At 33.4% G+C, this 25,948-nt stretch overlaps 1 protein-coding gene across 1 annotated transcript in view; it reads right to left on the bottom strand.

Annotated features, from left to right (window-relative positions):
* LOC149786154 (diacylglycerol lipase-alpha-like) overlaps positions 1–25,948 on the bottom strand; it is a 222,871-nt gene that overhangs the window by 157,379 nt on the left and 39,544 nt on the right. Inside the window, exons 3-4 of the mRNA XM_089976506.1 lie at positions 19,768–19,869; positions 1,984–2,155 (exon numbers count right to left, since the gene is read on the bottom strand). Coding sequence (XP_089832632.1) covers positions 1,984–2,155; positions 19,768–19,869 — 274 coding nt within the window. The remainder of the gene's footprint in view (positions 1–1,983; positions 2,156–19,767; positions 19,870–25,948) is intronic.

The following is a 25,948-nucleotide window of genomic DNA, read 5'->3' as shown; positions in this document are numbered from 1 at the left end:
ATTTACACATTCTCTGCCTACTGAAACTGCTTCAGAAAAACTGCTTGCCCTGTCTACATCTACATAAAGTAAAAATTTAGTTCTACAGCATTATGTCAGTGTGTGGTTTGAGCCAATCTGGTGTACTCTCTTGTATAGGTAGGTTCTGGTATACATGTCTCAAAATGGCTTAAATACCTTCCAAAAGTTAATATAATATGTGCCCTGATGCTGAGCAATAACTGAAACAATTCAAAAGAATTTAGTCTTTTTAAAGTATCACCAAAAGTTCTCCTCCATGAAAAACAAAAACAATAAAAATTGTGATATACATGTAGAACCTGAAATAATCCAATAAAGAAGTCATTTAATCACAATAATCTTGCAAAGATTAATATGCTCATTCCCAGAATGTGGCACTCACAACTCTCAAAAATGGGTTAATGTTGCCATCAACTGGAACCCCAACTAACTGTTTCATACAACATTGTAAGATCAAAGTTATGCAGTGTTAATTGTAGTTTTCTGGAGGGTAAACTAATTTTAATGTGATCTGTTATCATTTCACTGCTTTCCAGACTGCAAATCCCCACTCCAAGCATAATATGCCCACCTCCAATCACCAACTGGAAGACCAGAATTTTATTTTAAAAAACATGACCCCAGTTTGATTCCTTAATAATAATAATAATAATAATAATAATAACAATAGTAATTTCTTTATTTAAAGAGGGTAACTTAATCAAGTATATATAATCTCCATTGAAGGGCTTCTTAAAAATATGTATACATAAGATTAACTTATCTTCATGCCAATGTTTCTCTCTCATGAATATAACTATATAAGCACATTTACAAATACATACTAAAATATATTATGAAAGTAGGAGGATTTAACTGCATATATAAATTTTTGTTTCAACTCTCCAATACCTATGTTTTAAAAATGACTTTCAGCAACATACAGCAGTTTATGATCACTTCTGCCTGTAGACTATTCTGTAAAAATGTGGCATACAGTAAAATTGACATACAGTAAAATTGGCATACAGTAAAATTGGTATACAGTAAAATTGACATACAGTAAAATTGGCATACAGTAAAATTGGCATACAGTAAAATTGACATACAGTAAAATTGGCATACAGTAAAATTGGCATACAGTAAAATTGGCATACAGTAAAATTGACATCAGTATTATACTTGTCAACAAACAGATTATCTTCCTCTTGTGACCTGGACCAAGACTAAAGAACATCAGAGCAGAGTGAAAGGAGGAAATCTTGCAATAGTAGCACGTAAGTAAAACATAACTAAAATTAGTTTACACCCCTACCCCACCCCATCTAAAAAGAAAGAAACCACATCTTAATAGCAGTAATCCACTGCCTGCTACTAATCCATTGGTGAATTTGTTTGCTCAAGGCCTATAATAAGGTGTCATCTAAACCTACCATTGTTGATCAGACTGTCAGTAATTATTAATGAAAAAATATTTGGACTAGCAAAAGATGCCCTTTAAGAAGGTGCAACTGACAGATGTTTAATTCTGTGTAAAACAATATAAAATTATATTCAATATTCATTCATAATTAGGTACATTCACTATCTGTGTAACCTTTCTTCAGGATACATCAATATGTATGTTGCATTCAATCTTTACATTTGCCAAATACTACCAAATGGTAGAATCAACTTAAGGCTAGATTTAATTCAAATAATTCTTCTACCTGTGCACTATAGTTTCCAGAGGTTTGATCCTGCAATAAAGCGATTACATAGCAAAGATCCAGTAAAATGTTGATTTCCAACAGTAGAGGAAGACAGCTACTAACAGTTTAGTTACTTAAATCTAAGACTGTCTGCAGGATTAAAGCAGTTTGACAGACCAGTCTGACATTGAATGTAGTTTGATATGAACTGGCATAATACCAAATTACAGTGACATCACACATAAGAAAATTGGATTAATGACCCTAGACTATGCTCATGTCAACTGACTACCTTTGTCTCCAATTTCTCCTAGCACTCCCTGAGCGTCTAGCCCGTCGTGCCTTTTCCTTCATGCTCTCTTGGTAGCGCTTCATCTTCACCCACTTGGCACCAGCATAGTCAAATGTGCACCACAATGAGATAACCGCACTCAACATCAGGCAACAGTTACACACCACAATCCCTGAAAACAAATGCAAACTCAAAATAAAATCAGGACATGGAAAAGCATGATGAAGCTTGGACTACTTTTTTCCTCTGAATACCAGGAAATATCCCCATTTTTCTCACTTTCAGGTAATCCATAGCCATCTGTTGAATCCCACGTATTCCCAGACAATGTGTGCAAGGGTCAGTATCACATTCAATACATGATTTGTAAATCATAATGATAGTGCACAATGATATATATTAATATATCCTGTGCAAAGTCTCATTTAAAACACACTGTTAAGGACTCCCAAAAAATGTGTTGGTTCTGGTTACATGCCAGACCCTACCTTTTACATGCTAATCTTAAACATTTTTTCCTATCTATTAAACAATGTGTGTGTTGAAGAATACTGAATACAACAAAAGCAATAAAGTCAACAATTTGTCTGGAAAGTATACATATTCTTATTCAGAAACTGTCTTTTTATATAAAAAAAAAAACATATTTATCTGTAAGGATCAGGATAAAATGCAACTTTTTTACATTCAGTCACCCTGTCAATAAAGCCTATTAAGTTTAGCAGAAACAGGAAAATACAACAGGTGTTGATTAAAAAAAGAATACTGTAGAGAGGGTGATTGTGTAAATATTTGTTTCTCCAAGTTAGAAATTTATTATCTCATTAGTACTAATAACAAGTTTCAGATTTGTGGACAAGATACTTCTCATTCTCATGTTGGAACAACAAAAAAATACAGCCAACGATATTAATATGTTGCCTACAGATATTATTTTCTACTCTACAAAATTTTTGATGTGACATAAATGATTGGTTCAAAATTACAGATTTCATTAGAAGTACCAGCTGTCATTTGTTGTCTTTGAAGCAGAACCTGAAAGTCATTAGTGCCAAGCTGCACATCTGTATTAAGCATTTGTACCATCAAATTACAGTAAGCATGAAAACATACCGAATGTCACTGCAAAACTGATAATAACTCATCTAACTGCTGAAATGCACAGCTACAGCCATGCTGGGATCAACCAAAACCAGTTTTTCAACTCTATATGCCAAAGCTCTTCACAAATCAACAGGAAACTGGAATTACATGTAGAAAAAGTTGATGTAAATTGAAAAAGGTAAATCTTTTGTGCAACAAGACTATACTTAAAAATTTATAAACAAAATAATTCTTCATCCAACAAAAAAGTCTGAAACTTTACAATCTACCTGTACCTGATTTTGCTGCCTAACAACATGATATCATATTTATTTGTATATCAGCATGCAACCACCAGCAAACAAAATGGAACCCAACCTGAAGTAACCGTTAAAGCATTTGCAGATCAGGGTCTCCAATACAGCTAAATAAATTGTTTGTTTAATTTTTTTGTTTAAGTGTCTAATGGCATATAAACACAAGAAAGGCTGTACAGAGCCAAGGCACTGGGTGTAAAGTGCCTTACCCAGAGACAAACCATATCAGCTGACCCAGGCTGCATTAAAAACTGCAAAATTTTCAGGGGGTGTATCAGTGTAAAGGTGCAAAATTTTGTAGAGATAATTCTGCAGTACATTCTGTGACGGTCAATGTGACATGTAACCCATTTAGTCTGATGTATGGGTTAGACTCACAATAAATTGTTGACTGTCAGGAATGGGATCTGCTATGTTTGGGGCATGAATTGAATTTTAATTAGAGTCCATTTAATAATGATCCAAAAGATATGCCAATGTAGGATTAAGTGTAGAGAATGACAGATTTAAGACAAGCCAGAGCAAAAGTTTTGGAAATCTTGGGCCATCTGAAACAGGTGTCATAAAATTATCTGTTGCCAAATAGTTATTAATAAAGGCAGACTAAAGAGGATTATTCTGACTTTGATGGAAGCGTTAAGATTTTTTAGCAGAAATAGGTTTTCCAAACGAAATTTAAGGTTTTAAATTATTCTCCCTCAAGATGTTAGTCAGTCCAAGTTTTTCTGCTGAAAAGGAAGCTGGCTTCAAAATCAGTTAAAAGTACTTTTCTCGTTAAATAATTAATCCAAGGGACACAGGGTCTGGAAATCTGGGAGACCTGGAACCAGAGACAGAGGGAATTCTCTCATAAAAAGTGAGCGAGGTTCTGGAAGGCACCAAGGTATTGTCTCAACTGCATACAATATGTTCACTGATGTAAGTCTGTAATTATTTGTTGAATTTATTCATTTTAAATTCATACTTAAAGTTTCCTCGAGTTCAGAAGTTAATTGCTGCATGCATTTTGTCTCGAATGCTATATGATTCATTTATTGTAAGAATGTTTTGTAAAAATGTCATATTTTCATTGATATGAATGTTTTTGGATTTAGTTGTTTTGTGTGTAATAGAAATCATGCATTACAGAAGTTTCATGTATTTCTTCTGATACAACTTTTGAGAAGTTATCTATCTTAAATGATTTGCATCATGTATGCTGAGAATTTGTTTTTTTCTGTCTGAAAATGTATGTCATTGAATCGCTAATTACCAAAGAAACATAGTTAGGACCAGGAATGAAATCCAGTAATTCCTTTGTGCAAGTAAGTGAGAATCAATCGTGTCAGCATTAGGAACATGTCTCGACTGACAGTTTGGCTAATAATTTATAATTAACTAGAATGTAATGGTTATCTAAGGGGACTAATTATGTCATGTTCCTGCAGCAAGTGAATAGCTGCTGACAAGGCATTAATTTATGATGGTAGGAAGTGTGTTTTAGGTTGTGATCTGACCATAGCTTAGTTCTGTTGAATTACAATAGATGATACCCGATGTAAAAAAGAGTGGGAATCCCAGGAAATGGAGAAAAAAAATGACACATATTGGTCGGGTTGAGCATTCAATTTTTATTTAACTCTTTACCTTCTGCTAATGCACATGAGCAATGCCAAAAATAGCCTTGTATTCCCAGAGGTGCATATTCAAGTTGCTAATTATACTCTCTCTGTCCCTGTTGACTCTTACATGCACTTACAGCAATGGGTTGGGAAACCCCCCGAGACACATATAAATATTTCATATTAAAGCCTTACAATGGATGAAATTGGAAACATACGGTCTTTTTAACAATATTTAGCCAATGAAAGAAGTCCTGACATAAAATGATGAAAGTGTTTTATTAGTAGTTTTATAGTCATTATGCAGGAATTTCCATTGAAAACGAGGTCAGTTGGGACAGTGAAACAAATGGGCAACATTCATGCATTAGCTGATTCTGACTAAAAATTTTGAAGGATTTGAAAGTGATGACAATGCAAATTACATCGATTTTAACGATCAGATTCAAGACAAAGGATCAGACATTAGTGTATGTTATGTTTTTATTCCTGACATTTCAGATTTATCTGAATCTGAGGATGAAACATACGACGATCTCATATTGTCGGAACATGTGGGGCCAGTATATGTGGATGATTTTAAAACAGATTCAGAGCCAACACTTCACTTTGATGAAAATGCAAAGAAATGTTCTGGTCAATGGTAAATGAAAAAAACAGATATGCCAACAATGAAAACAATGAAAAGCCTGACAGTTGCAGAAATAAAGACATTTTGTGCATTACATGTCGTTTTTATTATAATGCAAATTCCAGAATAAACTTTGGTATTAAAAAAAAAAATTCTCATTCAATTACACTGTCTGCATAAGACAAGACTGATATAGAAAATGTAGACAGCCACTAGAAGGCAGGCAGCTTAGCAAGCTTCATTGGGTGAGCACTTAGTACTTGCAGAAGGCAATGAGTTAAAGTTAAAAATAGTTCCATACCTGTACTGCATGGCACAAAAGAACAATCTACAACCAGGAAGGTTGATGACCCAAAGAGGCTAAAGAGAGAGAGAGAGAGAGAGAGAGAGAGACAAAGAGAGAAGGAAAAGAAATATGGCAATGCCGACATATACCAACAGTGATTTGGAAAAGACCAGAAGCAACCAGGTGATGCTGAAATGCCAGCAATTTCAGTTCTACCAGTTACTCGATTATATGAAATTTGTTTTCTTGGTGTAACAGAATGGCTAATTGAATTTCACATTAACTTTTTAGTTCTATTTCTACGAGAAAGAAAATGATTCAAATAACACATTCAATTGATTAAATTGTTGTATTTTATATACGGGGGCTCGTGTTGTTCTATTCTTTATCTCTGGTCATATCTGTTATCTCATCCATAAATTTCATATTTTATTTTATTGTTTACTTGATCCGGGCAATACCACCATGGTCAATCATATCCATGATAATGATAACAATTAAAGCACCGTATGGAGTAGAAGATCATCATCGACCCACATTCTGACAGTCTGACATGCTAGCCAGTCAACTACCACAGTGGAGTATGCAATGTATACAGCTAACCCAAACTTGCACAGTAGTTGAGTTCCCAATTTCTTGTATCACTGCCTTTAACTTTTATTAAACAATACATAGCTCAATTGATTTAAATATCATTCATTTGAGCTATTTACGAATCCTAAGTTTCTGGTTTGAGACAAACAACAATACTTTTTAATCTTCACAAAAAAATTAAATTTAGAAAAACATGAAATAGTGTAAACATAAAAATTTGCCCAAGTTGAAATCGCCCAGTTCAGTGTATACAAGTAAATATGGCATTGGCATTCCTTGTGATAGTACTGCCTGAGACAACATCAACTCTGTGATACTATTGAAGAGAGAGGAAAATGTTTTCTTTACATTTGCAAAATTAATATTGAGAACTAAGCAGCAAAACCTTTGGAGATCTGGTAGCAATGATACATAAACACAAATTCAATTAATCATGAGGATAAAAATCTAATCAGTGCCCATGATCTGAATCAATAGCAATCCATGCAGCTTTTTTGGACATTTAAATGGCTATAGAGACAGAGTGAGAAATTTTGAAAAATTATAACTATGCTATAAAGCCAACACTGAAAGACTGCCAAACCAGAATGCAGCAAACACGTTAATTCTTTATATTACATTTATTCCATTTAGTAAATTAGACATTAACTTTGACATTTATCCAATTATTAAATTTAAATGAAACCAAGCATGGCTTGATTGCATTATCTGGGGTCTTCTCACACTCTGATGAAGCTGACAGACTACACACTAGCAGTCTGGCAAATCAATGTAAGGATTACCTGTGGCCTTGCCATTCTATGACAAGGATTGTTGATGTCATTGTTGTTGATCTTTCAACAAAATATTTTCAAGAAATCATATTTTTTTTAAAAGTAGTCCAAGTGGGTCTGAAAGTTCCCACCTTGCTGACATCAATCTAAAATCAGGCAAACAGCATTCGCCCAAGACAATCGTGTAAGCTTTTTTACATTTACAGGTATTTAAATTGTTAGCCATGGCAGCATGATACTTTAGTGCACAATTAACAGCTCATTTCTTACAAGTCCTTATAACATGATGCTTTCTAAAATTTGGCTAACTTCTGTTCACAATTTTTAGAAAATAGGTTGCTTAAATGTCTAATTTTATTTTTTTTTTTGTTGAGTTTAATTATAGTGGCGTGCGCACAATTGTGCATGTGCCACTTTTTCCTGACTGCACTGCAGCCTGCTGGTTGTTCCTGGGGAAGGGAATGGTGCCACCTTCCCCAGGCTTTTATGAATTCAAAGAACCCTGATAGTTTGGCCTCAATCTGTGGGTCCATAAAGGTCCCTTACAGTTGAATGGTTGGCTGTCATTAGTGGGAAGGAGAGCTCGGGAATGGTCCTGCTTGCTTTACATCGCTGGTTTCTTGTTGCATTTGCCTGGTGTTTCTTGCGAATTTTTTTTCGATTTTTTTCTTCTTCTTCAAAATGTTCTAAAAGGGGGGGGGGGGAATGTTCTATGCTGTTTATAGAGGTTCTTAGTAGAAATCATGTATGAAGAGAGATTTTCAAGGTTATTATCTAATTTTAGTGATAACTGCCATATTTCTGTCAAAGTTGTAAAATTTTGCCAAGGAATTTTCAAAATATTATTTTTTAAGTTTTTTTTATATTTTTGAATGCAGTCTGATTTGATATCAAATTGGCATCAGTGGTGTAAAACTCAAAGATCTTTACGCCTGACACTTTCTGACAGTGGTGGTAAAATCATTAAAACATGATTACAATTTCTTGTATAAACTACATTCTCTTGAAAAATCCAAGAACTTTTCAGGTGGAACATCCTCATATAGTTTCTTGAAACAGTTAATATCAAAATAATTTGGTCACACATGTTGAAAAGCAATATGAAAAGAATGTGTTCTATTGTTAGTGGATACTGGCAGGGTGCACGTTCCAGCTGAGATTCATCATTCATGATGTATGCAGGAGTCAGGTATGCACAAGGCAATTATACATTTCCAATACATGATCAGCATAATATCACCTCTTCCCTTCAATTTGTCCTAGGTATGCTACTCTCCAGTATTCTCCTTGATGTTTTTAAGTTTGTTCATTGAGTTTTCATACCATGTACTGTGCCAAAATTGTGATGAAAATGCCAACTTGTACAATGTTTTAAGTCAGCACATGGTGCCTCCATTCAGAAACTGGTGGCTGCAGTGCAGTTTTGGCTGTTATATGTGACCTTTTGCAGCTTTTATGCCAATGTGACTATGCAACCAAAAATACAGAATGCTGTTCCCAGACTGTTTGTGAAAAATCATGTTCTGTAATATCTGGGATATTAACAAATTCCACAAGACCTTCAATTTGGTTCAAAGATTCAAGTATAGCTGTAATTTCTGCAGTAAAAAATGAGGTAACTGGCTCAAGATGGTTCCATGGGGCATTACAATGGCAGCTCCAACTTTGTTCCCATTGTCTGAAGTGTCTGTATACAAGGACTGATTGGAAGCTCTGACTTGAATGAATTTACTCTAGCTGGAAAAGGAGAGGATCTGCTGGGGTCTTTTTGAATTCATAAAGGTATGTTACATCAAGGGGCTTACATCGAAATAACAAGATAACGTAAAATTCAAACAAGCGCTGAAATTTTCCCAAATTTAGTTAATTTAAATAAAATATAAAATATAACAAAGTGAAAGAATTAAAAAATAAGTTACAGTGTATGAATTCCTAAAATGTAATCCAAATAATCATAATAATGTCCTTTCAATTTCTCACTAATCCAGAAAATGTTCCAAGGTATTCTGAAAGAATGTGCTAGATTGCTTATGTGCTACTGTGATAACATCACTGAATTTAAAAGAACTATTAACTGAAATGTTTTACCTCACTGTAATCTCGTGAACAAAGAATATCCCTGAAGTCCTTGAAAGTTTCACATAATCTGGAGTAATTAGTTAAATATTTAAATCCTTGAACATAATAACATAATCTTGAATTATCAGCTGCTTAAATCAATGACCATCCACTTGGCTATATCCAATGAACATATAATTAAATCACTATTTTTTTCTCTATGGCTCTTATGAACGCTAGCATAACTGAAGAATAAAATAAATGGTTCATATGGTCATTATATGTCCAGTTGCAATTCAAGCAAATAATCTCCAATTCACAATAATTTCTAGAATAATTTGAATCATGGTATTCCCTTTCACAACAGCTTTGTCATCAAAATACATAAACATGTCAGTCTTATTCTGACCTTTAAATCATAATGAACCAATCAAAGGCTACAGCATGCATGTTAGTTCTGCACTTTGGATCACATGCTTTGTTTATGTGACCCACAATCATACTCGGGTGTCATTCTTGACCTTCCTAGCTGATTTCACTTTAGAACCTTAGCAATTCAGGCTTTGTCATCAATGTAACTCTTACAACTAAGTACACATGTACTTTTATTATAGAACTAACCACTGAATTAAAAGATTTAAAATATATGTCATAGTCTCAAATGACTTAAATACAAATTATATTATAAATTCAAAAGATTATACATAATTCCATAACAACTTCCTCCTTAAAGAAAGAAAGATTTAAAAGCTGGCCCCAAATCTGGGTTAATAGGATGCTTGCCAACATCTCTTATGTATATTTGATTTTTAATTATATCTGATTTAATATATATTTATTTCAATTTAATTGTTTGTAAGTTTTACATTTTTTAAAATTTTTTATTACATGATATTGTAATGTAAATTTATTCAACAGAGATGATACTTTTTTCAGAAAATAGTTTGACCATGACTGTTCGTTTTATAAACACCAGGTGTTGATCTAAATCCTGACCTTGTTTCAAAATTTGTAGCAGCCACGTAAACAAGTTCTATCTTTATTTTAAAAAGATTGGTTGTTGTCGAGGTCATGATGGGACTTGTGTTTAAGATGTAAACAATTGTTTTTATTTTTTTATTGCTTAGAGTAAAATGATTGTTTTTCGTCAGGGTCACACTGGATGTATCTGACCTTTAACAAGTACTTAATTTCCATGAGCTTCGAGAACATGATAATATGACCCATTGTTTACATTTAAAAGACATAACCTCTGTTTTTCCTACTTTTATTAATATTTGCATTATTTAATAATGTGTTCAAATTATTTTTACAAACTTGAAAGGTTTTCATGCCAGGATGCTCTGATATTTGGTAAAATTATATTCAGCAGTTTATTAAACAAGTCTTTCAAATGTTTTTCTATTTTTAGAAATTGGCAGACATATCCAACAATGTGTATCAATGTCACTTGCATAAAGTTGTAAGTTTAGCAGAATTCTGTTTAGCAGTTTTTACAAAGTCCTAAAAAGTTTCTTTCTATTATACAAGATTTTTTTTCATCACTTTCTTGAGGATATGTATATATTTGTTTGACTTTCATACATGTAGTTTGGTTACTATTTTAATTGTTTGGGTTAATTTTTATGTAATTTGTACTTTTTAGCTAAGATCTAAAATTTGTTAACTTGAAAAATGCCTGTTAGTTTGAAAATGTTTTTGTAAATAAATCTACTTCAAAAAAAAGGTATTCTTGAATTACCAACTGTCATTTTTTCATGCAATGTTTTTACAGCAGTCAAGCTTGCACTGAATTTGATTGCTTGCACAAGCCTGTGTTTTCTACTTGACTATGGCTTGTGCAAGTTTTGTTATCTGTATTTGTATTGAAACTACTCTTCTAAAAGTAGTTAATGACATTCTCTCTGCGTTGGATAGTTGAAAGATTACAGTCCTCACCCCCTTGATTTGTCTGCAGCATTTGACACAATAGACCATGATATATTACTTCAGCATCTCCAGCATGTATTTGGCATTCATAATACAGCCTTACTGTGATTCAAGTCCTACTTGGTAAACAGGACACAAATTGTGTCTGCAAATGGAATACACTCAAGCACAGTTAATCTATGTTGTGGTGTTCCACAGGGATCTGTTATTGGTCCTATTCTCTTCATTCTATACACTCAGCCGCTCTCAAGTGTTATAGATCATCATTCAGTGTCTCACCAATTGTACGCTAACAACACCCAAATATACAAATCTAGCCACCCAACTGAAGTTGATGCTACCATCCAAGGTGTAGAGAGGTGCATTTCTGATGCGAAATCATGGATGACACGAAACAAGCTGCAGATGAATTATGATAAAACTGAGGCCATTCTGATCACAACACAAAGACTTTCTCATTCACATCCTTTACCTCAAACAATAAATATCAGCAACACCAACATTAAATTCACACAGTCAGTACAAAACCTAAGTGTTACTCTGGACAGTACTCTCACATTGCACCATGTCATGAACATATGCAAGGCTGCATATCTTGAGCTGAGATGCATCAGCTCAATTCGCAAATATCTTTCAGCTGATGCCACTAAAGCACTTGTGTGTTCATTAGTACTTTCAATACTGGACTATTGTAACTCAATTCTGTCTGGTTCATCTCAATATCTACTCCAGAAACTTCAAAAAGTTCAAAACACAGCTGCTCGGATCATACTTAGAGTACCACGATCAGAGCACACCTCCCCGCTGCTCTGTACCCTACACTGGCTATCCATTCGATCCAGAATCAAACACAAAATTTGTTCTCTGTGCTACATTAACTGTCTGACTCTAGTCCAACATACCTATCTGACCTCACCCATGTGTACATACCAGCAAGATACTTACACTCCTCTTCTGACAATCGTATACTCATTATTCCCACTATGAAAACAAAGTCATATGGACATTCTTTCGCATACCAGGGCCCAGAAACGTGAAATGAATTGCCCACTGAACTTAGACACAAAGACAGTGATCCTATTCAAGAGTGCTCTTAAAACTCACTTATTTTGACTGCAAGAACAAACTTAAAAGACCTAACAATGTTCCTACCTTAAATATTTTCAACATGTTTTTTATGTTTTCTAATTACATGGTGTTTGTTTTTTGTAATCATATCATTAAAAAAAAAATTGTTATAGGTGTTGTCTAATGTTGTAAAGTGCTTAGAGCTTCTAAAGATTATGCGCTATACAAAGTCCTCATTATTATTATTATTATTATTAATATAATACTTTATTGTGCAAAATGAGAAATTACAGCCATTTAGAAATCTCAGAAACAGTACCTTTCTTGCCAAGTTTACTGAATTTCAACCCACTTTTTGAAGAGATTGTGTATAGATAGATGGATTAATAGACAGCTGCATGACTGGGTACAAACTGAAATTGTCTTTTATACCAGAGGCTTCCAAATGATACAGTATTATAGTGTAACACCTCTACATGAATAAATATTTTTTTAAAAATGAGATGCTGAAAAATGACATATTACTGACAGAAATCAAGTCCTTACAGATAATGCTATATATCAAAAAACTTTTATTCTGTAGTAGTAGTGAATATTAGTTTACACCAGTGACACTAATCTTCTCCATTTGTCCTTTTATCTGTCAGTCCTCTGGTGCAAGTTACTACAACCTCAAGTTTATTTGTTCAATTTGCTACATTTTGCATGAGGGATGTTTTTTAGGCTTCATCCCATCACATCATTTAAAAAGGATCAAAGAACAAAAAATGCACACAAATTTTAATTACCATGATAGGTGAATTTGTTTCTCGTAAACTTTTTTTAGGTAGTGATTTTCTTTACAGACTTGGGAAGAAGAATGCACCATCCTAAAAGGCAACAGATGGAGGCGAGCTGCTTCACATCGGATGCTCCCCATGATGATGTACCAACTGAGGTCTTGAACTTATTCAAAAGAGTGTAGTTTTAACACAGAAAAAATTCTGAACTTGTATTTTAAGTAATTTACTCCTTTTTGCCTTTATCTTTGTTTTCTATGCCTTTTACATAATTCTGAAGCATCTTTACCTTTGCTTTGACTCACAGTGTACATTTACTTATAATTGGAAAGATTTCTCTCCCTGTGAATTTAGACATGGTTTTTGTCTTCATCATATCTGCTCCTTTGGCCATGACTGTGCTGAATACTTGAGTGCCATGAACTCCTATCCATACATACTACATGCAGTCCTAATAAGAACACAATACACGTCATCCATGTCATATGAGTGTAAAGACTCAAATTAGGCTGTATGTGAAAAACTCAGGGATTTGAAAGTTGATCAAGCTTTTTGATTCGAGATAAGAAAAATTCCAGATCAATTTTCATGACATAAAGAGAAAATCATTTACATCTATAAGATCTTTGTTAACTTCCAAGAAAAATCAATACTCTTTAATATTCCAAGAATATTGCTAAAACCTGTATAATGATTCCAACTAAGGAATTTATTGAAAACATTTATTATCAACGTCATCCAGTCAACGTCTTTATATTCATGTGATGCATGACAGCTGAGATATTGGCTGTACAAGATCTATCTGCACAGCTCAATATCACAGAAGAGCACAAATAACCCATCAAAGTGGATCAATTGTAATGATAGCAGTGTTGCAAAAACCATTTAAGCACAGCAAGTGCTCTGCCACATAAATAACCCATCAAAATGGATCAATTGTAATGATGGCACTGATATAAAAACCATTTAAGCACAGCAAGTGCTCTGCTACATAAATAACCTCATGTCACAGAAACAAGATTCAAAGTCTAATACATATTCCAGTTTTGGGAAATTTCATCAAGACAAGGCAATAACCTAATGCAAAACATCTATAACTATGGACAGCATATGCATATATAAAAATAAGCATTTAGAAAATGTATGTGTACATGAGCTGTCTACTATTTTGACACAAAATTAAACCCACACATAAATATGTTTGTTTAAAAATGAAACAAAAGTTTCCATCAAATTAACTCTTTTAATACATTTTTTTCCTTAATTCCAAGAAAGGGCTATTCAACTTTTGCTGTTGTCCAAATCAAACTTTTAATTTATGCTATCTTTTCTCTCTGCAATTAACTAACCATTCATTAAATATAAAAGAAAAGCACCAATATCAAAGCATTGCAAATAGTTGTACCGTCATACTTTTACTACTGATAAATGCACTTATAAAATAAGTGCAAATGATAGTTACTGATTTAAAAACTGACCATATGTCCTTGTTATACTTGTAGCACATTAGAATATAGAATATTCTGACCCCTGAATGGTATTCTAATGGTGTCTAGCTAACAATCCAGGGCAGAATTAAAATATGCACTCAATCAACAGAACAAGTTTTATTCATTACATCTATAAATTTAAACAAAGTTGGTCCACCAGTTTTGAGATAATGGTCATTAATTCATTGATTTTATGAACATGATAGGTTCTCTTTTTCCAAAAAGGATGCTGCATCTATGATGTATAACTCATATAACTTGACAGTAATGACAGTTGTATTTAATTCAGCCTAGTTAATGTGTGAATTATATAGATAATAAATGAAAGCAAGTATATATAATAATGCAAATATAACTGAGACTGCTTTATTTTCAGTTATAGAAAACTTTTTTTATAGAAGGAAAATTCTGCATAATACTGTCTTGTTTCTTTCTCAGAGTGAATGAACATGCACAAAAGCTTTCACAGGTGCTTGTACAACAACTTGAACAAACAGCTGACACGACCATCAAAACCTGATATCATGCTCATTATACTTTGCATTTTTTTCAAAGACAAACAAGAAGCACAAGTCACTATATATATATATATATATGAAGTTTTATCAAATTTCTATTACTTCTTGTACAGTTATGCAGTTGCACAAAAACCATAACAAGAGTTGAATTCTATCAAATATGCATAAATTGGGTGGTGGCCTTTGACCTCCCCACCATCCCTTCTGTGCAGGGACTCATTTTGGCTGACAAAAAGATGCACCTCCATGTGTATTAAGTGCAGCAATTTTCATTAAATTCACATAGAAATGTTTTTAGAGATATGGGCTTGCAAAAAGACTTAGTTAGCTTCTATCAATCTATGTAGTTACAGAGTGACCTTTAAACTGACCCTAAAGGCAGGAAAGACTTTGGTAAAAAGTGTTCCCCATTCCCTTCACATTTAATATAGCAAGTTTCATCAGGTTTATACACTTGCACAAACACCTTAAAACTGAATTGATTCTGCCACCACAGCCAGACAATATTAAACTCATTATGTGCAACCTTTTCCTTGGAAACAGATAAGACATCAAAGGAAGAAAACAAAAGTGGGTAAAAAACAGGAACAGAGTTTTAATCCACGTTTTTTATGCAATTCATACTGAAGATAAGACCATTTCTTCCCTTTAACTACTAAGTATTTAAGCCATGTCTGAAATTCTTCAGCAATAAGATCTTCAAACTGGCCACTGTGGCAGCCAGACCAGATGTAGGATCTGCACCAAGCAGTCCAGGTCTTTGAAGACACTGATGATGTTTTAGATACTTGGACAGATCTTTTCATGAAAATAGTAAATAAACATGCCCACTTAAAAACACACAGGATAAAGAAAGACTACACTCAGCCAGGCTGGATCTCCCCAGAAATTGTATATGCAATAAAGCAAAGAAACCAACTAATATCTGTAGGAAATCATGCTGAATACAGAATCTGGAGGAATAAAGTTAATAAAATGATACGTGAATCCAAGCAAGCACACTACAAAGAAATGCTGGATGAAAATAGAAAGAACCTGAAAGCTATGTGGGAGAGTTTTTACAGAGTTTGGAGCTGGGAAATGTAAGAGTAAAACTGAAATTTTATCCCTCAATCATGACAGCATTTATACCAATAATCCAATTGATATCTCAAAATATTTTTTCGTTCAAATTGTTGACAAATTTAAAGAACCCAGAACTCTATCTGATCAGCTGGAACTCAAAAATTGTTGTGCAAAAAAACTTCCAAACAATGTGAAGTATAAAATTCCTGAAATGAGTCCTCAGTTTGTGTTGAAATATATTCAAATAATGGATGATTGTAAAGCTACAGGACTTGATATGACTGGACCAAGACTACTAAAGGTAGCTGCACCTGCAATAGAGAGAGTATAGCTTTCATTTGCAATGAGAATATTAGGTCTAATAAATGTAAACAGACATAGAAAACTGCCAAGGGAATGCCACTGCATAAAGCTCAAACAAAAGGATTATGTAATAACTACAGACCCATTTCTACCCTTGTTTGTCTTTCCAAATTACTAGAAAAACATGTACATGACTCTTTTCTCAACTATTTGAACACTTTTATCTTATTCATGATAATCAATCTGACTTTTGACAAAATCACTCCTGTGAAACTGCACTTATATCTTTGATTGATAAATGGCTGAAAGCATTAGATAAAGGAGAAATGGTAGGCATCATTATGGTTAATTTTCGTAATGCTTTTGATCTTGAAAACTATGAAATTTTTCTTGAAAAACTAAAACTCTAACAGTGCAATGAAAACTCCCTAAACTGGTTTACTTGTTAAGTGATAGAATGCAAAAAATATCTTTAAATGGTCAATTTTTTAAAAGTAAAAATATTAACTGTGGAGTACCTAAGGGCTCTATCCTCAGACCTCTGTTATTCATTCTATTTATCAATGACTTACCTCTTAAGATAAGAACTTCAATTTCTTCTACTTACATCTATGCAGATGATACTACACTGTTTGAGATGGGTAAAACCAAAACTGTACTTGAAAAATAATTTACAAGATGCTCTCAATAAACTTAAAATGTGGTGCAAGGAAAACAGTATGATCATAAATACAGAAAAAAACAAAAGCCCTGCTAGTTATAACAACAAAAAAGAGCAGAGCTAGACAGTGACAAACTACAGGTTCAATTTGGCAATGTGAACTTTAATATGACCTGTTATGATAAAATTCTTGGTTTATTCACAGATAACAATCTTACTTTGTAAGTTCACATTAAACATATTTCAACAAAGGTTAATTCTTATTTTTGGCTACTGAGGAAAATTAAAACATACATTTCTCTTTAGTGTAGGGTCATCTTTTATAGAAGTTATATTCAAGCATATCTGGACTACTGTAATGTAATTTGGGGTAATACCTCTAATTCAAACATAACAAAACTTTCAAGATTCCAAATGAGGGCTTGCCATTTAATTCTAGATCAAAGTATAGACAATTTTCATGAAAGAATATTTCTTAGAAAGGCCCAATTGATGTATAAAGTATTCAGAAAAATCAGTGCAGTCTATCTAAGCAACATCTTTCACCAGAGAGATGCTGATGGCACTCCAAATTTACGGTCAGTCAGAAGTAAAAATTACATTATATGAAGGCCAAAGAAGGAATTGCTGAACATTTCCAGTGACATAAAGCAGGCCCCTATTGTTTCTTCTTTTCATCATCGATGTCTCTAATGGATGAAATCTTAAGATAATTGAAAAGTTCTAGTAATATAAGTACTGTCTGCTTTTCTGTAATTTTGCATAATTTTCAGTTGAATTTTTTCAAAGCAGATTGATATTTTACATTTTATATAGGTTTATGTGTTCAAAGATTCCTGTGCATGTGTTCCAGGCTTGATACTCTAAACTTTTGAAACACTTACTTATTTAGTGTCAAGCCAGATTTTTCACATCATGTATATACTGTACATATTGTACATAACAGCTAGAAGGCCTCAAGTAGATCAGCTCTGTAACTAACTGAGTTACCATCTCTAAATAAAGTCTTTATTATTATCAATTTTTTTAATATTTTTTTTCTTCATTTATGGCAAACTAAACATAATCAACAGACTTTGGGTTAAAACCCCAAGTTCATATAACCATCCATTCAGAGAAATTAGTGACAAGATATCAAATTTGAGGCCAGATCAACACCATTTTCATTCAGGATCATCTAGATGTATTTATTAGTCTTCTGGTTAATACTGCATGTCAAGATAGCTTTGAATTTAAGAGGATTTTCACGATGGCTGCCATAGGTGGCCATATTGGATTATCAGAATAGCACCATTTTCATTTACAACGAACTTGACATCATAGGATGTGTTCTGGTGAACACCCAATGTCAATATGACTTTCCATCTAGAAGCAGTGACAAGATTTTCAAGACAGCCGCTGTGGCAGCCATATTGGATCAGATCAGAATTTTTATTTACCACGTAGTAGTCACATTAAGAGGTCTTCTAGTAAACCTCATGATAAAATGACTTTCCATTTAGAAGAAGTAGCAATAAAAATGTTTTCAAGATGGCTGCCATGGTAGTCATACTGCACATCTGACTGGCACCATTTTCATTTAGGACCAACAAGACATGATAAGAATTAGTTTAGTGCAAACTCATGCTATTGTGACCATTCATTCTAGAGAAGTAGCAATAAGTGTGAGTGTGAGTGATTTGGATTTTTAACATAGCTTTAACAATTCTTCAGTCATATCACTATAATGTCTGCAGTGTGGCAGTTTACAGTGACGTTTGGCACTGGGACATCATGCCGCAGACATGTAGCTATATGTCCCACCCAGTCACATTATCATGACACCAGACTGACCAGTGCTAACACTAATTTCTTAATGATGAGCATAAAGCAAACCAGCTGTTAGTATAATTTGTATAAGTCTTTGGTTCAAACCAACAACCTTCCGCATCTGAGGCTGATGCACTAACCACTCTGCCACCAGAGCGGTACGTAGCAATGAAAAGATTGACAAGATGATTGCTGTGGCAGTCATACTGAATCAATGAGCGTCCACCATTTTCATTTAGGACCAAAGACTAAGTGCAACAGGCCAACCCATATGCTATTCTGGTTTGTAACCAGCAGAGTTAACAGTGATAGCCATATTCATCTTAATTGTGGATACAATCACAAAACTTCAACAGCAAATGCTGAATGAGACAACATGATTATTATTTGGAGAAAACAACAACAACAAAAAACAGTACAAAAATTACCAACGAATCCCCTATTTTGAAACAAAAATCAAATGTGACAACAAAGCTAAATGGTGACTGCATAAAATTTGACACAAAAAATTTGTTGATTTTACCTACCTAATATTTTGACTGATTGGACAGTTTTTGAAGATGAACAAAAATTAGGGTTGGCATAAGTATTATTGGGAAAAATGTGATCTATTAGTAATACATTTTTGGGAGTATCCAGATAAACTTAGGAAATCTGTCTTATTTAATTTTCTATTTGGGATCAATTTCAATCAGAATTATGTCTATTTTCTTGGTCCCTTTTTGTAACTGGTGCCACTCTTTATTTGACCTAGTTGCTAATTTTTGACCCTGTAGGACCCACTTGAAAAATCCTTCTAGTTCTAAGTTGACTACATACCTAGGACAGCCTTTCTTGCAGGATCTGGGCCACAGACTGTGTAGTGATCAACCAGCCATTTGATGCCAACAACCAGCCAGGCTATCTCTCCAAATAGTACAACTGAAATGAACAGAAGGGAAAACATGTAATAACTATCAATTGACTAAAACAGGCATTTTCAGCATCAGAAACTACCCGAAATCATTTTTTTAAAAATACAGCTTCTTAAGACACTCGTACATTTTTAGGAAGTTCTGTTTAAAACAGTATATGCAGGATGAATTGTACCTACCTTTTAGAGAAAACTGCATTTGATGTCAATAAATATACCTACCACACATCATGTCAATACATATGGGATTGAATTTTAAGAAGGTAAACATATTTACTGTCATTACCCTGTGTCTGTGAACACCCTATGATTTCAGACACCTTTGAATTATAATTTCTAAAATTATTTTAATGTACTAAGTTTTCTGACAGTTGTTGTCAGTAATTTTATTTGTGTATCCCAATTTTGGGGACACTAAATAAGATCAATGGCAGTTTACATTAACAAACAAAACTAATTTAATTTAATACAGCCAATGGTATTGAAAATAAAAAACAATGACTACATACTGCATCTAAATGACTGTCAATAATTGCCCTTTTCATATTATCAACAAACACAGAAATATCTTGTTAAAAAAATGACTCAGAATCTAGATTTCTTTTCTTTTACATAATATGTTACTATTATTTGCTAGCCGACATCAATCAATAAGCAGGACAGAGATTTGTAACAGTTGCACTAAGAAGTTCTGTTTTAAAGTGAATTGTTTTCCTGGAGATAAAGTACTTCACTACTCAAAGATTTCTGTTCTTTCTTAAATCGGGAACCATCATGTCCAAGTGGTTAGCTTGAGGGACTCAAAACTAAAAGGGTGCAAGTTCAAATCCTACCATCAGACCAGCCAGGGTCAGCTACCATGGTGTGACCTTGGACAAGGCACTTTACTCCAACTGCCTTGGCACTAAATAGCCTACATGTGTTGATGTGCCATAAAACACCAAACCAAATAAAAATCCTCCTAACTTCACATTGTCGATGCCCATCTTAATCACAAAATGCACTATAAAAAGAATACTTAATTTATTTGCCCATTTATATAATAGATAATGTGAATCAATCCAATAAAAAATTTGAGTTTAGGAGATTACAATTCACAAAGCATTTTTACCTTCAAGAAATTCAAATATTCAAAAAAATCATTATCAAGATTTTTTTCTCTCAATATATAAGAATATATGATCCTAGAAAATTTTCCAAAAATGCATCATAGCAACTATGGTAAGAGATTTGCTAAGTAACTTTTTATGTCTTCACACTAACCTAATATATCTCTTGTACATATATATATATATAAAACACTTGAGCTGAAGGAAGTTAAAAATGTATTACACCTCTCCTTCCACCAGTATAAACATTGTCATATTGTGTCTCTTAGTACATAGCATGCTTCTCCTTTTATTACTGGTAATTACAATTTGAAACTGTTATAATATTTTGTTTACATTCTTCTTTGCTCTCTCATTAGCTCCTATCAATGTTTTCAAACCATGTCCTTAAAGGTCACATAAAGGTCATGTGTGAGCATTTACTAATCTTAAATTAAATAAAAATTGTTGTTTAAAAATATAATACTAATTTTGTTTCACCAAGGTCTATTCAGTCCTGATTATTTGCTCCTCTGCACCTTAAAAAAGAAAATTCCAGATGAAAATTATTGTTTGCTATGGACTTTTACAATGGAGGCCAGGTAATAAACTGAGTCAAGAAATGAGCATGTTGAGTCTAATTATTACAATACAGTGTAGCATGAATTTGTTTATCAAGATATGTAGCTTTCATTGTGACATATCAGTGTACAATATTCAATCCAGATTGTACTGGATCACACCTTGAGGTTGATTTTGTCCAAAAACATCAACATACTTTAACAGTGATAATTTTGCCACATGTATAGTTCTCGTGGCAAATAATAATTACCTTCCAAAGGAATATGGATGTATGAGGCTCCAAAGAAAGGGAACAACTGCCATTTAAAGGAATGTAAAGTCAATTTCTAAAACATGGCACCCAATTACTGAAATAATCAGTGCTGAATGCTTACATGACCTGTATGACTTTTACTAATGTGTAGTAACTCATTTTACAAAGCATTTTTAATATATCATTTTGAATATGAAGTGTTAAAAATGGGTCCATTTTGCTAAAAGGACAAACTGTCAGGGAAAAGGGCCCAATACATTTTTACAAACAGTATCAATCAATCAACCAAAAATGAAACTATTTTGTGAATAACTCATTTTACAAAGAATGTAATATATCTTTTCTAAAATAAAGTGTTAAAAATGAGTCCTTTTCCAAAAATAGGACAAACTACGTTTCTGCTAACATTTTCAATCTCCTATTTCTATTTCAAGAAAGAAATTACTTTCTGTATTAACTCATTTTATACAGCATTAATATTTCTTTTCTAAAATAAAGTACAAAGGCAATAACCTTGCTGGGAAAATGAAAAGGATGTGTCAATTTCATGGACAATAAAAGAAGCATAACTTCCAAGTACAGACCTGATGGCAGCAACAAAGAGAAAGAAAACCAAATCAGAGAAGAACTAAACCTTTCAAGTACATTCAAGTTATGTCATAACATGAACTGTATTTGAAATAGGAAAAAATGTAACTATTTCATATCAGTCATCTTATTCAAAGTTTGTTTGCATTTTATTGTTATTCAAGCAACTACAAAGCATAACTTTGCACATACAGCACCATAGACCTTTCCTGTGAACAGTGCTTACGTATTTATCTCCTTCTAGCTGATAGGTGTCAGCAATAGAGTCGGTGCTGATGAAGCCTGGTTACCGAGGATGCAAACTTTGTACTTTTGACTAGTTATGATAACTGATCTGTTAACCGTACACTTATTTCAAATTACTTAATAATTCATTTCATTTAACTAACACAACCAATATGATCCGAGTGTCATTTAAAAGCAGATTCGTAATGCACAAAATTATCAATTTAATGTATTACTCTTCACCCTCTACTGAAAGACCACCTCTCTGGAGATTCTGTAATTGTAACAACTTACTGTTATAAAAAGTTTCACTTCTTGCTGTGCGCATCAAAAAGGAATAAATTAAGTTAAATATTTATGGTATGATACTTTTAAAAGATATCTCAAAACAAATAACATAAACCGTGATGGATAAATCAATAAAATATAACATTGTTTTGTCACATGTATTTACTGGATTTATCTACATGTAATATCTGCACTATAAAAAATTTACTTTTATCTGCTTCATTCTTTCTTCCATTCATTTTTCCTCAGTGATGATAATCATAAAGACGTACTGATACGCACTCAATATTCTAACTGATACAATTAGTACATAATGAAATAACAATTAAATAATCAAGTATGACACAATTCAGTAGTTTTGACAATAATTTAGCAATCAATAGTTTTGGTTTGCTTCTTAGAGCAGCTGTGTTTTACAGGAAGAGGTAATGCTGATTAGAATTTTTCAATTGGCGGCATGGTTTGTTTCTTTAAATACTGAGTAAACAAGGTTACAGGGTTGCATGACAAGCAAATATCTTGTCTCTCAGTATCAAATTATATTGTACACAGGGTGGTTTTGGACAAGAATTTTAATTTAGCAGGTAAAAAGGTATTATTTTACAAGTACTAGATTTAATAGGACCAATAAATCATGGGCCTATTTCGTGCAGTAAGAGGACTTCAAAAATTTACATAAGTCATCGAGAACCTACTAGTCTATCAATATGGTGAAACAAGCTAATGAACCGATTAAATGTCTCCAGCTGAGTATTTGGAAGGTGTTGATGCCACCTTAACACCTGGGTGTAGTTTAGCCTCATTTTTAAAAAAATTCAAATCAATTGCTGGAGAAAAGTTTTGCCATTAGCTAATTTGTGCATCGTTCTTCAAGATTTTGAGTGATACTGGTACATTTGAAAACAACTTGTAAACTCTAATAAATGTACAAATTTATATTTTTTCTTTTTCTTTCTACTTCGTTTCTTTGGGGGGGGGGTATCTGGATACCGAAGTGGTTTGAATAAGAAATAAAGTAGCAGAAATTATATATGTTTATATATGTTGCTGAGGTGAAAGGCAGGAGCAAAACCTCCCTCTGGTTTTCCAGGAAGTGTCACCACTTGTGGGGTGCTGATGGACTTTGCCCCCACAAGATGAAATGGCACTGATATATCAAACAAAGTTAAACTGCCTTTCACTGATGATCAATGTGAAATTTTTTTAAAACAATTTTGTTTTAAAACTCTACACAATTCATACTGATATTTCACATCTTCAGGGGATTTTGTCTGGATGATCTTATCAGTTCATTCCAAACAGAAAGAAAATTTTTATCCTGCAAAATCATCTTGTTCATTTCTATTTTATATTGATAATGATATGAAATCAATGCAATATGTTCATAGTTCTTTGAATGGAATGAACAACTTGTCTTAGCTAGAAAAAAGAAGCATTGATCAACAGAATCAAAAGGAAAATAAAACAGCAATGATATTTTATAACAACACACAAAGAAAGGTCAAGAAGAAAATAACCCACTCAAAAGGATGTATTCTGGAGTGGTAAACTCCCAGAAGAATATATCATATCATAGGTCCACCTTACAATACTATACAAGGACATAAAATGTCAAAAGTTATAAATAAATTTGTAAAAGAACTTAATAGAGCAGTAGACTTGCTTTCAATAAATATTTAAAATCCATGCTTTCTTTTGTGTTCATCATGTCCTTTTCCCTGATGTACTAAGGTCAAACTGTGGTGGGAAAAATAGACCAGATTAAGTTAATGTTGTCTTCCAAGGAAAATAATATACATGTTTTAGGACTCACTGAAACCAAATTAAATGCTAACCACAATGATGATCTATTTCACTGTCAAGGCTACAATAAACCATTACATAGGGACAGAGAGACAGCGGGGGGGGGGGGGGGGGGGGGGGGGAGGGGGGCAGGCTTGTTGTATACATTAGGGAAGATGTAAATGTAGAAAGGCGACTTGACTTGGAGTCACATGAAATTGAGAGTATCTGGTGGAAATTTGTCAAAATAATGCAAAATCATTCCTAGTTGGTTTCATTTATAGGCCACCTTCCTCCAAAGCAATTTGGAATGATAACTTCTTGAAACAAATGGAAAATATTCTAGCACAGGAGAAAGAAACATATATACTCGGAGATATAAATAAGGACCTTCTCAATACTCAAATAAGGAACAACTGGATGGAATTTATTGAATCATTAGGCCTAGACCAGCTGGTTGTTGTTGTTGTTGTTGTGGGGTTTAACGCCATTTTTCAGCACACGATAGGCTATACATGGCGGCCAGTATTAATGGTGGAGGAAGAACCCGGGAAAGCCCCAGAAAGAACCACCGACCCTCGAGAAGCTACTGGCAAGCTTTCTCACATACCCACATTGGCTGAATCTTAGACTGAAATTCAACCTAATTGCATGGCTTACTACTGAAATCCTAGATGCTATGAAAACACGAGACCAATTCAAGGCTATGAGAAACCATGCACAATATAAAGTATGGAGAAATAAAATAACAAGTATGATTAAAAAAGCTAAAAAAACGTTTTATCAATCATTGCTCGAAAACAAAAATAGCAACACAAACTCCATTTGGAAAGTCTTCAATGAACTCGCTGGACGAATGCACAAAAAACAAATAAAATTCACTCACTTCTGGTAAATGACACCATAGTCACTGATGACACTGACATTGCAAATGTTTTCAATGATTTTTTCACCAACATTACCACAAAATTAAAAGAACCAGTGATAGAAAACAACTTTAATGAACTGAAAAAGTTCTGCAGCAGCAAAACCTCTAAAAAGGTATGTTTCTCTATCCCACCAATATCAAAAAACTTTGTTAAAAAATGTCTCTGTGAACTTCATACCAAGAAAGCTATATGACTTGATCAGAATGGTCCACGACTCATTAAATCTTCTGCCTCTGCTATTGTAGATAGTAAAATATTCATAATTAATTTAAATATTTCAACTTCATCTGTCCCCAAAATACGGAAAACTGCAAAAGTAACTCTCATTCACAAATCTGGTTCTAAGGATGAT

The sequence above is a fragment of the Sinohyriopsis cumingii genome, chromosome 12, assembly GCF_028554795.1.
Source record: "Sinohyriopsis cumingii isolate HCF-2022 chromosome 12, ASM2855479v2, whole genome shotgun sequence".
In the NCBI taxonomy this organism is placed as follows: Eukaryota; Metazoa; Mollusca; class Bivalvia; order Unionida; family Unionidae; genus Sinohyriopsis; species Sinohyriopsis cumingii.
The sequence above is the reverse complement of the archived record's forward strand: the minus strand, read 5'-3'. Positions and strand labels throughout refer to the sequence as shown.